Source organism: Brachycentrus maculatus, unplaced genomic scaffold, assembly GCF_059751285.1.
Source record: "Brachycentrus maculatus isolate JH-2025_06_01 unplaced genomic scaffold, ASM5975128v1 h1tg000050l, whole genome shotgun sequence".
Taxonomy (NCBI): domain Eukaryota; kingdom Metazoa; phylum Arthropoda; class Insecta; order Trichoptera; family Brachycentridae; genus Brachycentrus; species Brachycentrus maculatus.
Window position 1 is genome coordinate 2,195,150 of NW_028280804.1, and position 17,141 is coordinate 2,212,290.

At 29.5% G+C, this 17,141-nt stretch overlaps 2 protein-coding genes across 2 annotated transcripts; one reads left to right on the forward strand and one right to left on the reverse strand.

Annotated features, from left to right (window-relative positions):
• The first annotated feature begins 8,298 nt into the window (after positions 1-8,298).
• On the forward strand, positions 8,299-11,828 carry Polr3F (RNA polymerase III subunit F). Its single transcript, XM_088277892.1, has 4 exons — positions 8,299-8,795; positions 9,514-9,718; positions 10,333-10,584; positions 11,559-11,828. The coding sequence occupies exons 1-4, from the start codon at positions 8,578-8,580 to the stop codon at positions 11,793-11,795; spliced, it is 912 nt and encodes a 303-aa protein (XP_088134018.1). The 5' UTR covers positions 8,299-8,577; the 3' UTR covers positions 11,796-11,828.
• A 111-nt stretch (positions 11,829-11,939) lies between these two features.
• Positions 11,940-16,450, reverse strand: LOC148312099 (optic atrophy 3 protein homolog). The gene is made up of 4 exons (XM_088277893.1): positions 16,217-16,450; positions 15,967-16,135; positions 13,958-14,100; positions 11,940-13,239 (listed from the first exon to the last, which is right to left on the reverse strand). Exons 1-4 carry the CDS (start codon positions 16,356-16,358, stop codon positions 12,905-12,907), a joined length of 789 nt encoding a protein of 262 aa, XP_088134019.1. The 5' UTR covers positions 16,359-16,450; the 3' UTR covers positions 11,940-12,904.
• Positions 16,451-17,141: the final 691 nt, after the last annotated feature.

A 17,141-nucleotide genomic window follows, 5' to 3' on the forward strand; every position in this document is an offset into this window, starting at 1 on the left:
ACTTTTTCCAACCGGTTTCAACAAGAACCTTGTCATCATCAGGGTTTATAAATCACATTTTCATATGGTACAGTACGGTAAACGATCGTGCGGACCATTACACTACGGAGGCGGACATTTATGTTATCTTCTTCTTCTTTTTGTAGATCCTAAGGTTCTGTTTGTGCCTCCGCTTGTCGCTGTTTTGATGTTGACTCCCAGCTGTCTTTCCACCTATTTGGAGGTCTGCCTGGGGGTCTGCGCCCTTCAGGGTTCCTTGAAGGCCGATACGTGGAAGTCTGTCTTCTGACATTCCATGCTCATTCCAGTATCGCCTTCGTTGTCGTCCCCCGTCTATATCTCCGTCTATATCCTCCATCTTACACATGCTCCGGATGTCGGTATTTCTTACTCGGTCTCGCAATGTGTTTCCGGTTATGGATCAGAGAGTCTTAATCTCGGAGGTTCGAAGTCGAGATTTTGTTCTAGTATATCAAAGTATGTATTAATTTATACTATCATAGTATATAAGTAAACTAGTATCAGAAAATAGTATTAGCTGCGAGCCGGTGACAATACGTAATAGGCGAACATTCGCGGTAGAATTTGTATCTCATTGAGACATGGTGTCTATGGTTGGCCCTGACAACAGATTAGACCAGATTGAGTAATATAATAACTTCATTTAAAATGTTGTGGAAACCTCTCATTTAATGAAATTATTTCGTACATATGTGATTATCGTTCTCAGCCTTCAGTGATCAAAAGTGAACATGCTAAATTCGTACAGGATTTAAAGAACAAAAAAGCTGTACTTTGTACATATGGTAATTGAATTGAAAAAAACATAACAGGAAAATTAAGATTTTTATCATTATTTTAGGGTTAAAAACAATATATTTGTAAATACGTATATATATATATATATATATATATATATATATATATATATATATATATATATATATATATATATATATATATATATATATATATATATATATATATAAATGTTTGGGCATGTGTGCATGAATAATAAATGTAGGTAATCGTAAAATAAAGTTTATTCAATAAAAAATGCATTAAAAAATACCATTTCCAGGGATGGACGTTTATTTTCATACAGAGAAAAATAATAGGGGTATTATGAAAAAAAAGTGAAGGACTAAAACATTAATTGAGATTTTTTGGTAAGTACCTTATTTAAATTACTTAAGATCCCCTAAAATATGAACATTTCAAATATGTCGGGGGTGTTTAATTTTTTTTAGTATTATTTGAACTGTTTGAACACATTCTCGAATATAATAATTCTGCCTGTACGCTTATTGGTGGCCGTGAAATTGGCGTTTATTGTAATAACTTCCACGTTGGTATGTTACCTAAAATAATAGTCAAAAATCTTCTTATTAATACTGTATTTTCTTCATGCCGTATTAATATGATACTCGTAACCTCGAACGTTATATTAAGTAACAAAGGAGACTTTGTGTTTTGTTCCTTATTTGCATTCTGCCAGCACTTTCGCCGAAATTGCAAAACGTGTTTCGCTGAAGTCTGCCGTTTTATTATAAGCTTCCTGTATTTTTATATAGGTATTTAAAATCAATGAGGTAGCATTTATATTTATACCTCATATAATGTTCTAACCTAAACAAAATGAAGAACTATTACAGATAACAAAAACCAAACTAGACCACGGCATAGTAATATTTTTTCAATTTATTAATTTAAAGAGATATGATGGAAATACTTTTTCTTCTTGTTAATTTTATCTTTCTAATAATACGGGTAGACGGCCGATTTCAAAATTACAAATACAAGTCCAAAAGTAGAATTAAAGATATCTACAGTAAGTAGTTAAAACGATAACTTTCATATGGAATCTCAGGCCAGGGAATGTTTTATAATATTTTCCCATTACAAATTAAATTAAATGTGTTTTTTAGGAATAACCCCCGAAGCCTTTAGTTTTAGGCGAGGCTGGTTGCAAGTAGGATAGTAAGGATACGGAAAGTAAATGTAAAAAATACATCACAAACACCCAGACCAATTGAAAATAAACCATTCTGTGATTTATGTCGCAATTGGCGGGAATCGAACTTTTGACGCCAGTTTCGAAATCTAGAGTATACACAACTACGCACCGGTGCTTGTTGAATTAAGTTCTAAAATAAATAAAATTAAAATTCTCCACAGGATTCTACAATATTTATCATTCCAATAATTTCTAGTGTTCTCATAAAGATGGATATAAAAAAAAGGTAAATCAATTTAATTTAAATGAAAACAAAGAGAAAAGAGTAATTTTTAGTTTTTTTTTTGTTGCTATATAAGTATGATTCAAAAACGTTGTTTGCCATTAAAAAATAAAACGATTAGATAAACCGTCAATGGTTCCGCCCAATATTGTCTAGGATTAAATTATTCAAGATTACAATAATGATACTGAAGTATGTAGTAAGTCAAAGATAGGAAGTAAAACAAAATATTATACAATTAGTTATTACAAATACGTCATATTAATCATTGATCTGCCTGAATGTTTTAAGCAAGTCGTTCACCTTCGAGAGTCAAAACATTGACTAGGTAGGTACTTATGTATTATCACTTATTACTATCTGTAATACAGTTATATAATATAAACATCTGTTATTTATTATTTCCATATATGTACATGATAAATCCATATAAGTATATTCAAATAAAATATCAGTAAAGCTTTGTGTTACACGGAAATCGCAAGAGCTTACGGCGAGATATTCGATGGCCCGCAACTTAATTTTCTTTCTCTTTCTTAATTTTCTAACTCGGGTTTTTGTTTTTTTTGTTTTGTTGTGAGGTCTAGGGAGCTTGCATTCCTTATGTCACTGGGACCATATTAGGTCTATTGAGACTTTCAACCCAGGTGACATTTAACGTAATTGATATTATTTTCTCAAAACATCGTTTTTGTAATGAAAAAATAAGTTTTTCTTCGAATTAAATACATGGTTTTAAAAAGAAAAGGGTTATTGAAACGTAAAAGGAGTTTAATAAAAATATATTTTTTTTTTTTTAAAAACAAAAACAAAAAACCCAATATACTTATATGTATTTTAAAACCGAACATTAAGTAACGAGCGGAAAAATTAAAACAATCATACTAATTTCAAATTTTAAGGCTGTTTTTAAAATGTTTATAGGTAATTTTAAAATCTACAAAAAAAATTAAATCCATCTTAAGTTAAAAACATTTATAAAAATATTCTTTTAATAAATGCTCCAAGAAAAATCAAATTAAAATAAATAAGCTTTTTAATGTGCGCAGACAAAACGTCTGGCTTCTCGCGCAAACGTACAAATTTAGAAATTTGTACGTTTGCGCGATTTGTACGTTTGAAATCTCACCCTAAAATGCGTACCTACATCAATGAGTGTCGGGTTGTGGTCCCGTGGTTAGAGCCACGGACTCTTAAGTCATCGTTTCTCGGTTCGAACCCACTCTACCACAATTTGATACCTATTTCTAATAATGAACCGCTTAGGCTCACAGAAATAGTAAGAAATTGAAATATTTGTGTAAATAACAAAAACACAAATATTTCTCTTTAAAAAATGTATATGATATGAAATAATAGCAATATTTTTTCCTAGTAAATGTTTTCTAGTAAAACCCTCTTTATGAAATACAGACCTCTAGCAAATATAATAATTATCAATTTATTAGGTACCTTATTTCAGATTCTACGCAAATATTATATGGAAAAAATAATACGATAGGAAAAGCGACACAAAGACGTTTGATATTAGGCGGTACGTTTGCTAGATTGTCATTACAATTATTAGTCTTCAAATAAAATTTAAGAATGTCGACATGTATTCGCATATTTTATTGTATAAAAAATAAAACATCCTCATTAATAAAACAATCATGTACCTGCCTACGATTTAATATTGTGTGTGTACTTCGCCTAATGGCGGGAGATTTTTCTGCAATGTTGACATTTCAGTCACGCTGCCGACCGCAAGAAAGAAAATGTAAATATTTTTTAAACTGCGATCAACTGCAGACAAACAATGGTAGCATTGTTGTGATGTGACGTGCAAGAAAATTTTAATACAACATCACAAAGGATCCCAGCCGAAGGTTGATACGATTATTATTTAACTGTCAAATTAAATAAAAATATATGCTTATATTCTTAATTTAAGTAAAACATACATACAATGCTTAAATGTTGTGCATATAATTGTAAAAAAATATTTTTTAAAGTCTGATGACAGCTCTATTTTCCCGCGCAAAAAAACGCCACCAAATTCAATTCCGTTTTTATTCGTGGATTGTGTTCTTTATTCAATTGATTTTGTTGTGCAGATAGTTCTTAACTCAAAAAAATACCATTTAAACATTTTTATTATTAAGCTTATAATTTGACCAGATAATTTATTTACAACATTTTGAGTGTGTCCAAATACTTGTTCACAAAATCTGGATTATCTCCAATTACAGGAGTTATTTTCATATTATTTTTTAACATCTCATCAAAGATGAAGAAGAATATGGAAGTCTGGGCATTTCCGGGGCTGACGACCGTCATGATGTCAATGATGGGTAGAATTGGTGAATGTTACACTTGAGTAAAGTGATCACTTAAACCAGCCTATGACGGTCGTCAGCCCGTCCATAAATCCCAGACTTTCATCTTTGATGAGATGTTAAAAAATAGTATGAAAATAACTCCTGTATTTGGAGATAATCCAGATTTTGTGAACAAGTATTTGGACACACTCAAAATGTTGTAAATAAATTATCTGGTCTATTGAAACATAATGAATCTAAATATTTCAATGAAAATACTACTTAATTGCGTCCTATGTAAAATGTTCTTATATGAAGTCAGGACAGTTCTGCATTCAGGAGTAAGTTGTATAGTATGTTTGTCATTTACGAGTATATGTGGTTTTGAGTCACTTTAAGATCCACATTTTAGAACTGTGATTTGTGTTCTCTTAGTTGCTGTACATATAAATATACAAATAAATATTCGGGCCCTTACTTCTCACCCGGTGGTGCATAGGGCAGCCCATCATATCGTTGCGATATTCACTTGATCATTAAGTATATGAAGGCAAGGTGATGGTGAAATATATTTGAAGAGATACAGATGGCGTAGTTGGAATATCCCACGGTGATTCTTACTGCAGTATGGAAGAGGAAATAGAAGAAGATTAGCAGGTGAAAAATAGGAATAGTATCTATGGTCAGGTATCAGGGCACTCTGGTTTGCATATCCACACTCGTTCACTATTAGCAGTATTAGGGCATATTAGTACGCCCGAGAAACATCCATAAAAATAAGCTCAACATATGTCAAATTATTTTAAGATTTTATAGACTACTTTACAAATTATCGTTAAACTCATTGAGAAATCTAACATCGATTTTTTGAGTTTACGAATATTTGTTCATTGACATGAAAAATGTTCGTCATTTGCAAAAATTGGGATATTCGCGTCAATATCAAATATACATTAATGTGTTGTGGAAAAACCGAAAGCCATTGTGCGAAAAACCGACGATAATGATGTGTCGAATTTTCGACTACTCTTCCGCTGCGTTTGTTTGCAAATAATAGGTAACTAGTTAAATACCTATTTAGTAAAATATCGACAGTGTTCGGGAAAAAGGGTGTAACCCTCAGAAGACATTTTTTTACGGGAAATAAAATACGTTATTATTTATTTGAAATTAATTAAACATAAGTTTCTGCCAAGATATAGCAGTATTAAAAATAATTGTAACTTCATAAAAAGAATAACTTTTCAAAATATTTTTTTTATCAATATCGACGCTTACGCTGTTCTTTCTAAATACAGTTTTTATATTTAATGATAATTGTTCGTGTTCTGTAATACAGCGGATGGGCGCATGGTTACAAACATATTTTAGTAGGTATTCATAATAATATCACGTATGTTTGTGAATTTAAAAACGAGTCACTATGTGCTTGTAGGTACCCACTATATTCTACCGTAATACGTGGGAAAAATTTATATTATATGTATATTCAGAATGGTCAGTAATGACGTGATTAAAATCTAAATCAACAGATTAAAAAAATATGTTCTGTAGGATCAAATTACGTGCCCCTTGGAGCAATGATCATCTAATTATAATGAACGGTGCGAAAATGAATGATAATACATTTCCGCGGAAAACACGATATTACGTTTTTGTGTGATGTGTTTTTTAAATAATATTAATATTATCTACCTAAAACCAGTAAAGACAATGGCTTAAAATCTGTCTGATTTTCAATATTAAAATAAAATGTTTTAGCTCTACAGGAAAATAAACCTCCGTGGTTTAGTAGTTCACGCTTTTGGCTATAGTGTTAAAGGTCTTAAAATCGATTTCCAAGGGGAGTTAAATAAATATATATATATTTTTTTCAAAAAACTAATTACGTATTAATATTACCCTGGACTAGTACTTCAAGCGCAGGAGTGATCATTTTGCCTTCATGTACCTAATTAACAATCAAGATAACGCTTTTTCAATCTGATGCACTTTTTTGCACCGCTAAGTGCATATAAGGGTCAGAAGAAGGAATATAACCAGTTAATATGCCAACAGAGCTCCCAATTAGAGATTACCTCAAATTATTTATATTAAACCTAGTTAAATCTATTCCTTGTAACCGATAACTAAACACTCAATTTGTTCCAAATGAAGTAGGTACACATGTTTTCAATAATAAATTTCAAAATTAGTCAGTATCTGGTAAATCAGAATACCATGTAATACATATATTTAGTAAATGCATATCTTAGTAAATTTCAGTAGTTGTCTTGATATTTTACCATAAGAAAACAATGCAGAGTTAATAAAAAACTTATAGATAATCAATGTGAAAAAAATATGTCATTTTTAAGCTCCACGTATCTCTATCGACGACATTCATTTTTTTTTCTGTTAGATTACGAAAATAAATAATTTTTAAACAAGTAGAAAGTAGAATTTTATGCCTCTTGAAACAATAATACAAAGCGGTAGTATGATTTTGTTTGAGATAGTCGTAATTTTTAGATATTATAGGTGTCTCAACTTGAAATGAAACGTCTATCGTCTAATATATCATGTATATCTTCCGTAGGATGAACAATCATATTTAATTTTTCACAACTTTCCAATTTAATTTTTATGTTTTTCGCGAGGTAAAAAATCTACACGTAAAATATTAATATCACATTTTTTAACATTTCAATACAGAGGATTTATAACTCTACTTGTATGTGTAAAATAGTTCATAAGTACATATTATCTATTTACCTACACTGTACCATTTCGAAAAATACTTTTAAAACGTTTTCAAATTAGTCTTTGTGTATACCAAATATTATTTGGTGTATACATATAAGAGTCAAGAAATAAAAACACTTTTTTTTGTTTCCAAAATAACAACAAAATTATGATATGAAACATGTACCCATTGTCAAGGCCAAGGTGATATTTTACATGTGAATGAAATAATGCAGCAAGTATGTAAGTACGTTCGTCATAAGTCCGATAAAACCATAAGGAAATCACACGAGTCAATTATCTTATACTTATATTAATTACTATCCAAAGCCACGTAATATAGCAATTTTTAATCCTTTTTATTCAAGATTACTTATAAAAGAGTGAATATGAAAGTAAAAAGTTTGTTTTTAATATCCCACATTTCTCACAAATTTATTTAAAAAAAATGAAATCCGACATTGATTTTGATTTTCTGTAGTAAACATGATATTTTATTCAAGTTTTTAATGCTTATTTTTTTAAAATAAATATGTAAATGTATAAAAATTTCAAATAGCATACCTAATTATTATTTTGATAAATCTTTCCGTACGGATCCAGTAAATGCAATAATACTTATTTGGGACAGGAATGCAAAAACCTTACATGTAAGAATAAAGCGAAGATATTGACTTTTTTTGTATTGTACCATTAAAGTGGAATGCAAAAATAATAAAAATAAGTCAGAACAATCGACATGCATACACGAAGAGATATATCAATGTGAAATAAGCAAAGCAGTCTGCAGACATAAGTTTAGCAATATACATATCTTCTCTAACTACGGGAAGCGGCGTGATGGTTTATTAGTTGGCAAATACTTTTTTTTTATTTAAATTGTCGCTACATGCTTGTTTTCAGAGCCCTTTGCGTCCATAATAACTAATATACGGTCTTACTGTTCTTTAGGCTTTGTGCAGCATGTTATTGATCGTAGTGATCAACCGACGATCGCATAAGGTAAATAAACATCCATATTAATTTCCATAGATAATTTCAAAATGTCACTTAGCTGTCAAATGATTCGATTCTACTACCCATAGTACCTAACCTCTAAATCACAGTATTCAGCTGATAATCTTTACATTTATAGTAATGTTTAGTTCTATTATTTTCTACAAAAATACGACAAAATATTTTGCAAGTGGGCGTAAAAATTTGTGTGCTTTAATTAATTAATTTAGCTTTCTAATTCAATGTTTGTAATTGGGGATACCAATTATTTCATTTAATTGATTTTTCTTAAAGTTTTTTTAAAACACGTATACACAATGAGTGACGCTGGAGGTAGCGAGTCAAAGATGGATGATACCGAAATCATAAATAAAATAATTGCTCTGGCTCAGAGCAATCCTAAAGGCATATCGGACAAGGATATTTCTCAAAATATATCAGAGCTCTCTGCCAGTCAACGAGTTACCATCATCAATAAATTGTTGCAGCAAGGAAACTTCGATTTGTTTAACCAAGGAGGTGTACTTATTTATAGGTTGGTAGTTTTAGAATCTTGACTGTCTAAGAGGAAACCTGAGACTACAATCACTAGCAAAATGTGAAAACTATTACATTATGAAAGATTTTCAATAATAAGTCATTATCTTATTCTTACCAACTTTGGTGCTATTTTTTGCATGTGAAAGTTACTCGAAACAATTGAGCCTTTTTATTGTTAAAGGCTTTATCTATGTATTATCATCTCTCTCTCTGGTCTCAATCCTGCGGATTGGTCTGTAGCAACAGATGACATCTCTTTTGCCATTCTCGCCTATTATCATACAGTGACATCCAAATAACGTATTCCTGGAACAAAATCATAGCTGAACTAAATAAAATCATTTTGGCAGTTTCTAACTAAATCATAAGTCGAAATTGAGAATTTTAAATTGTGACCATTTTTACTATTAGAGTTTGATATGATTGCCGAGTTTTTACTGTTGTCCTTGATTAATTCATTAACACACTTCGGAAGGGTGTTTTTTACGCCAGGAGACCGTTGGCGACAGGATTTGATAATTATATACATATAGTTAAGACCTTAACAAAGAGACTGGTACATAATATTCATATAAAAATATTAAATATGTAATTCCTTCATTTCTGATTTTGAAAATGTAAAAATACCCTTCCCGTCCTTAAGCATCATAATCCACCGAAAGGATAAAAATACCTTTCCCGTCCATAGTGTCTTAATATAAATATAATTTCAGATTAAAGGATCCGACTAATAAAACCTCGGTAAAAGGAGCAGACAATGAAGAAAAAGTGGTTTATTCAATTATCGAAGAGGCTGGGAACAAAGGAATATGGATTCGAGATATCCGTTTCAAGTCAAATCTTATAATGACACAGTTAAATAAAATACTCAAGAATTTAGAAAATAAGAAACTTATAAAAGCAGTAAAAAGTGTCAATGTAAGTTTGATAGGAGTTTACCTAAATTTTAATGTGTATACGTATGTCAAAACAAGTTAAAAAATTTAGTATCTGAAAGAGACAGGTAAAAGAATGATTGATTAATATAAATGGTCAATATCTAAAATAAGAAGCAATTTTTTTATATCTAGGAAGTATTGTGATCATGATATGAAAATAAAGATAATGAAAGAGAGTGAATGAATCACTTCGGTATCACCGGCACGGTTTAAATGTTGCTTTTTTCCTTATTCTCCCGCCCTTTCCGCGATCCGATCAGATGGTGCGTCTTTTAAGATTTCTGCTTTTGCTGGTGGTAAACGATGAATTATTATAGTAGACAATGAAATAATTGTTAATTAATACTAAAATCTTATGTTTGAGGGTTGAGATAAAGAGTTGCGAGAAGATGGTCAAGATATACTCGGCATGATCACCTAAGCCAAAACTCTAAATCTGGTCATGTCATTAGTTGACTTAACTAATTAGCCTAATGGTTTGTATTGTAAGGAAGCAAAGACAGCCATATAAGGAAACCCTATCTCTCTGTTGTGGATAAATATTGCAATGGTTTTAGTAGTTTTTTTGCAATGTATTATTTACTTGAATTTCAGGCATCGAAGAAAAAAGTTTATATGCTGTATAATTTTGAGCCTGATCGGTCAATCACGGGAGGTGCCTGGTATCAAGATCAAGATTTCGAATCCGAATTTGTGGATGTTTTGAATCAACAATGTCACCGATTTCTACAACAGAGAGCAGAAAATTCTCGTAATAATCCTGCCGGCCCACTTCTGGCAAGAAATCTAGCATACGCCACAGCGAAAGATGTTCATAAATTTATAACCGATTTAGGAATCAGTAAGGTGAGAAAACTTTTTGTTTAGAATGTGTATAGTTAATTTTTGTATTATTTGATAGAATTTTTATTTAATCATATTTCAAGTCTGTTTTGTGACTTATCAGATCGAAATCAGTGACAGTATTTATGTTGAAAAGTATACAAAATATATAATACATACTGTAATTTTTTGTTTATCTTATCAATGCAATAGATAAAATTGCACTAAAAATGTGGATTAAGAATTTTTAATGAGAAATAGGTAATGTGAGCAACATCAGATAAATTTATATACTCAATATTTATATAAGTAAGTAATTATCATTGATTCACACTTCTAAAGTAAAATTAAAACTAACTTTTTTTTTTTAATTGTCGAATTAGATTTAAAGTAACTTTTTTACACTAAGGATTATTTAATTGTTAAAAACAAAGATGGAGTGGAATGAATGGCCAGTACACAGATGTTAGGCAAAAATATTTAAATTTGTCCTGTGTATTTTCGTAGACTAACTAACCATTACGCCGCTTCCCGGTATGGGTATGGAGAGAGAATATAATGTCACATCACTTTGTCTTTGCAAATAATCTTCGCCTCTTACACATTCATGTATCTTCCCATACATATCTACCAATCATTTCGACTTCTGACCTGACCATTTTCAATTATTCTAAATATGTGATCATGCCAAGTTTGCATCATGCTCGGTCTTCTTTTGCTCCTGTTTCCAACAACTTTCACATAAAATTGTTTTACTGTTCTTTCCTGCCTCATTCATATCCAAACCATCTCAACATACCTTTCTTAACTTTGTCGAGAATACTTATATCAACCTTCCATTCTTTCCCTATTTCACCATTCCAAAATCTATCATATATTGTTTCGCCGCACATTCATTTTAGTAGAGTTTTGCGTATATTTAAGTATTTAAGCATATTAAAGTATTATATTAGTAAAAATGTAAATTGTATGTCTATATCTATTTTTACTATTTTAAGGTATCTCTTGACATAGAAGATCTAGAGACTATACTTAACACTTTAGTTTACGATGGGAAAGCTGAAAAGACAGTAGCTCCGGATGGTAGTCGGCTCTACCGCTCGATACAGTCCCTTCTTCCCCCGCCAGGACTTGTGAGGATGCCATGCGGTGTTTGTCCGTTAATTCATAAATGCTCTAATAATGGACTCATTACTCCCCAATCTTGCACTTACATGACAGAGTGGCTTGATTGATAATCTTAATGCAATAAAACAATATTTATTTTATGATGTCTCTTATTTCTTCACTTTGTATCCTCTAAAATCTCATTTCTCATATAAACAAGTAGGTACTTAAATAAAATATCAATTTAGGAAGTAGAAAAAAATCAGCAAATATCAACAAGTATTTTTATTGTATAAATTATATGAAACATGTTTATATAAATACATATGTATATACACGGGATTTGGGTAACACAAGAAAATGATAGTTTCCTTTTTAACATTCGTAATATGCAGTAAGAATTATAAATATTTACAAGAAAACATCATTAACAAGAACAATCTAAAAATAATGTTATTATTTATTCAAGAATAAATAAAACACATATCCTATTAACTTGGGTGATATTTTTTTATAATATCTTGTTCATTCGTAGTGATTTTAATTTTTTTTTTTTGTGGTGACTATTCAGAGTTTTGTTTTCCATTCTAGCCTGGATAACTAAGAGACAAATGTATTTTACTTCATCAATCAAAGATTTTATTAAAAAAGAAAACTATTTAACAACACATTTGTAGTTATTACCGGTTACCCAGACACATATTAACTAATTGTCTTCCTCCTATAAAGATCGCTTCACATACATATTTCATGAAATATATATTTTGTCTTTAGACATTGTTCCAATTTAGTCAGCTGCTTGTAATTGTGACCGTATAATCTTGTTTATTGAACTACGTATAATCAAATCGAATTCCAGTGTATTTGAGTGACTAGAAATTTATGCAGTATTATTTAAATTATAGAGTAAATTATTAAAACCGTTACACCAGTAGTTATTTTACTTGTTCATTCAATAAAATATATTCGAGTTAAGGAGTTTTAAGAGAAATTGTAAAAATATGCTTCAATATCTCAGAATACTGTTTGTTAAGGAATTATATAGCTTAAAAATAACATTTCATTTGTATTATTTTACTCATTTAATGTTTTAAAACATACACATGAGTACAATTAAATCACAAACCTGCAAGCATTTTATTATATGCTACAGTTTGAACTAATCTAAAGTTTAAGATTCATTTAGTGAATAATTTGTTTTGTGATGCTGAATGATAACTAACAGCTACTGAAATTTCTATAGTAGCCCTTTGATATCGTGTTCAATATAGTAAAGAGCATCCATAATAATACTAGGTTTTTTGGCATAAAATGTACTTGACTTGTGCGCTACTGTTTTACCAACTTCAACCTGCGGCGTGTTTAAAATGTCTAACTCCACATAGTTTAATGACTTCATGACGACGCCTTTATCTGGAAAAGGGACTGATCCTATTTTTTCTGGTATATCTGTTTTAATTGTTGAATTACTATTCACTGGGAGTGCATTAGATCCCTCTGGAGGGGGCTCCTCAGGATCTGGGTCCTTGGGATCTTTCTTTTGCACCCATGGTTTAAGAACAACCCGGTTTTCTGAAAAAAGATTATAAGTAAATATATATTATTTTAATTTTTTACTCTTTCTGTACATAATAATGATTCCTTTGCAATAATAATATTTTGTATTTATTATATGATTTCATTGATTGAAGGACTGGTGAATTTTCTTTGTTGGTAACATGATTGAATGTTTATTTTACCCAAATTCAGATAAATAATCGAAGAAAATACATTGTATTGAATTATATCATAAGAAAACAAATATTGTTTTTTTTTTATTTATTAAAAAGTATTTATGATTTTGAAAGGATTTTTAAAAGCATTTTTACTTTTAAAAAAATCTATCAAATCATTAAAAAAAATATGGATTTTTAGACATGGTATACCATGTCTAAAAATCCATATTTTTTTTTAATGATTTGATTGATTTTTTTAAAAGTAAAAATGCTTTAAAAAATCCTTTCAAAATCATATATACTTTTTAATAAATAAAAAAAAACAATATTTGTTTTCTTATGATATGATTCAATATGTACAATGTATTTTCAGGAAAATCCGAGTGGTTTGCTTGAAAATAGAAATCGAGTTGTGACAGACTGGGATCGGACCTAAATACCTTACAATCTAACCTCAGAAGTCACAACCAGACTTCAACAACAATTAAAATTGTAAGCCTTGTTTTACAATTTTTTTTGATGGGTCAATAAAAATATTCAATTATTATTGCGAAACACCGTCATTAAATTATTACCTAAATCTCCTATAATACGGTGCAACTGTCGGATTTGAGTATCTTGACTTTGCACTGTAAAATATAAATCTTTAACAGTAGTGACTAAATAATTCATCTCTTGCAATCTTTCTTCTTCTTTGGCGGCTTCTTTTTTAGCGCTCCTGGGAAATTAAAGACAATATATTAGAATGATTTACATGAATGTCTGTTAATCTTTTAATAGTCGCATGAAATCAAAACTAGCAATGGGATGAATCAAATGAACAGAATTGAGCTAATAATAATAAATAAAATAATAATTTATATAGCACCATTTTTGTGATAAATCACCTCGAGGGCGCTTTACAATTACAGTTTTTTTTATTAATACATTCATTTACATAATTATTCAATTAATTTAAATTTTACTGAGTAAACATGATATACCACTATTTCTTAAAATCTATTGTGACACGTGTTTCAATGCATTCCGCATCATTTTCAAACACTGTGATGAATCAAAATTATGCAGAATGAATCGAAACCATAGCATTTATTAATATTACGGAGCAAAATTTAAATACAAACTTGGTAGATATAACTATTAAGTGACTGCCGAATCAATCAATGAAATTATTTAATTTTGAAGCCATTTTATTCAGAATTTATCTAAAAATTATTATAATTTATATTTGAAGCACTAACTTTGTGATTTTCTATTTTATAATTAAAATATAACTTCGTTTTAAAATCACTATAATTTATATTATAGTGATTTTACAAAAAAAGTTATATTTTAATTTTAAAAATTATTACTCGAGTTATTATAATCCAAAAACTTATTTGATAATAAACTGGATGCTTAAAGAATCACATTGGCAACAAGCATAAAAAGATTAATCATAAGAATGTTTTATTTTCTTTAACATAAAAATCTTATAACTGATTTACGTAATAAGATGACTGGATTACTCATAACACTCTCGTCATCATTCATCATTGACTTTGTGTAATACCACTTTAATTATCATTAATTATCAATTTAATTATAATTTATCCTTATCATTCATCTTTTACTTTACACAAATGTGAATGATGAATGATAAGGAGAGTGTTATATTACCATACTACAAAATTGACAATGCTTTTAATATACAAACTAGATTTTTAAAATCACTTACTTTTTTTCTTTTTTTTTTTAAATTATTTATTTGGCAGTCACCCAGTGAAAGGATGTTTCGGCCAGTGTCAAATATAATTTTTTTTTGCAAATAAAAAAAAATAATAGAAAATAATAATAACAATTTATACAAAATTTCATAGTTTAATTGCATTTACTTTTATCATTTTAGAAATTATGAGCGCAATTCTAGAATTAGTTTCAGAAAGAAGGGTGGATACTTGGGTGGGGAGTACTTAAACTCATCATTGATTCAAAATTGTGATTTTAGGTTATATATATATATATATATATATATATATATATATATATATATATATATATATATATATATATATATATATATATATATACATGCTTGTATTGAGAATTTTAGTAAACAGTAAATTAAAAAAATGTGATGTCAAGTGACAGTAATCATTTCTCTATTCTCACTGATTTAATAATTTTAACAGTATATTTGAAACAAATCGCGGGTCTCGCGATTAAATTAAGGTTTATGCATAGTTTTACTTAGTTTAAATTGCACATAATCAATTGATTCGGAATGACACGACTTAAAAAAGTAAAAAAGTGTTCATCATTGATTGATTAAAATTTATTTTTATTCATTCAAAAATATTACTAAATAGACAATAGTCTGTATACTTGGATAAGAGCCAAAAAACTTTATATACTCAATATTATTTGCTGTAGTTATGTCATCTGCTTTTTGTATAGATTTTTTCATGGGTATTCAGATACTTTGTAAAAAGTTAAGAAAAATATAAAAAATAATTTGTTGTATAATCTATTTAAATAAAATGAATAATACATAAGAGTTAATTTTAATGAAATCATTATGTCGTGACAATTGAAAGGTAAATACCTGTTGTACTCAAAAATAAGTACACCAGCTCCAATGAAAAATATGATACCTTCTCCAAGTAAATTAGCTCCTAGTTCGATTGCTTGCTGTTCATTCAGAGTTGGAATATTTACTGGTTTTCCTAGGTTCATAATCCACATTTTGGATTTGATTTCGCACCAATTATAAACTGAAAAAAATCCACGGGGGACATGTCATATCACCGATAATCTATTCTCTCTCATTACAACTTTAATGTTGAGCAACTTACATTGGGCAGGTGGCATACAGACATAGGTCCTAAAGAATCTATTATTTTTTGCCCTTTCCTTGACAATATTGGCAATAGGTTTACTGATCTGTTTGAAAAGTAAAACCCCTAATTTTATGGCAGGAAAAGCACCCACGACCATTTTAAAATTAAATTATAGTATTTCAAAATTTCAACACATTTACTCCACATTCAAATGCATAGAAAACGTTAGACAAAAAGTGACATCTGCCAAATAAAACCTAATGCTGCCAAGGAAAATAAATATTAATCCATCCGCATATCAGTTTTTTTTCAAAATATGTACACTAATACACTAATTGAATGTATCCCCTCCAGTAGGAAAGTAACCCGGGGGGGGGATGTGAAATGGTTTGTCAAACAATGAGGCGCTAATATTTTGCACCTGTTGAAAAGGGAACAAACATAAAAATAATCTATAAATGCAGAAAATGGTAGCACGCACTAAACAGTTTGATAATTGTGGTACAAATCAGTCCGACCAATCATAACGTTCGCTGGAGCTTACACTTTAAAGAGTCAAAGGCGTTCAAATTCAACCGAGCTGTAAAAATGAACTATCTCATAAAATTATAACTTATACTGTTTTACTAATAAATATGGTACATATTACCATTATGCACGTATTTTATCGTGTGTCTTAATAAAAAATGTGAGAAATTAACATGAAAACTTGAAAAAATAACTCAATAAAACATTACTTCTGGGATGTAAAGTTTTGATTTCTAGCTGATTTTAGTTGATATTTCAATCAAAAAAATAATTTTATCCTTACAGGGACATCTTTGGTCAAGTATCGTCAGCAAATTTGTATTCAAATTATAAGAAATAATGCTTTACAAATAGCTTTCTTTACTGATTTGTAGATATCACACGAAAGTATCTTTATAATATAAACTACCAC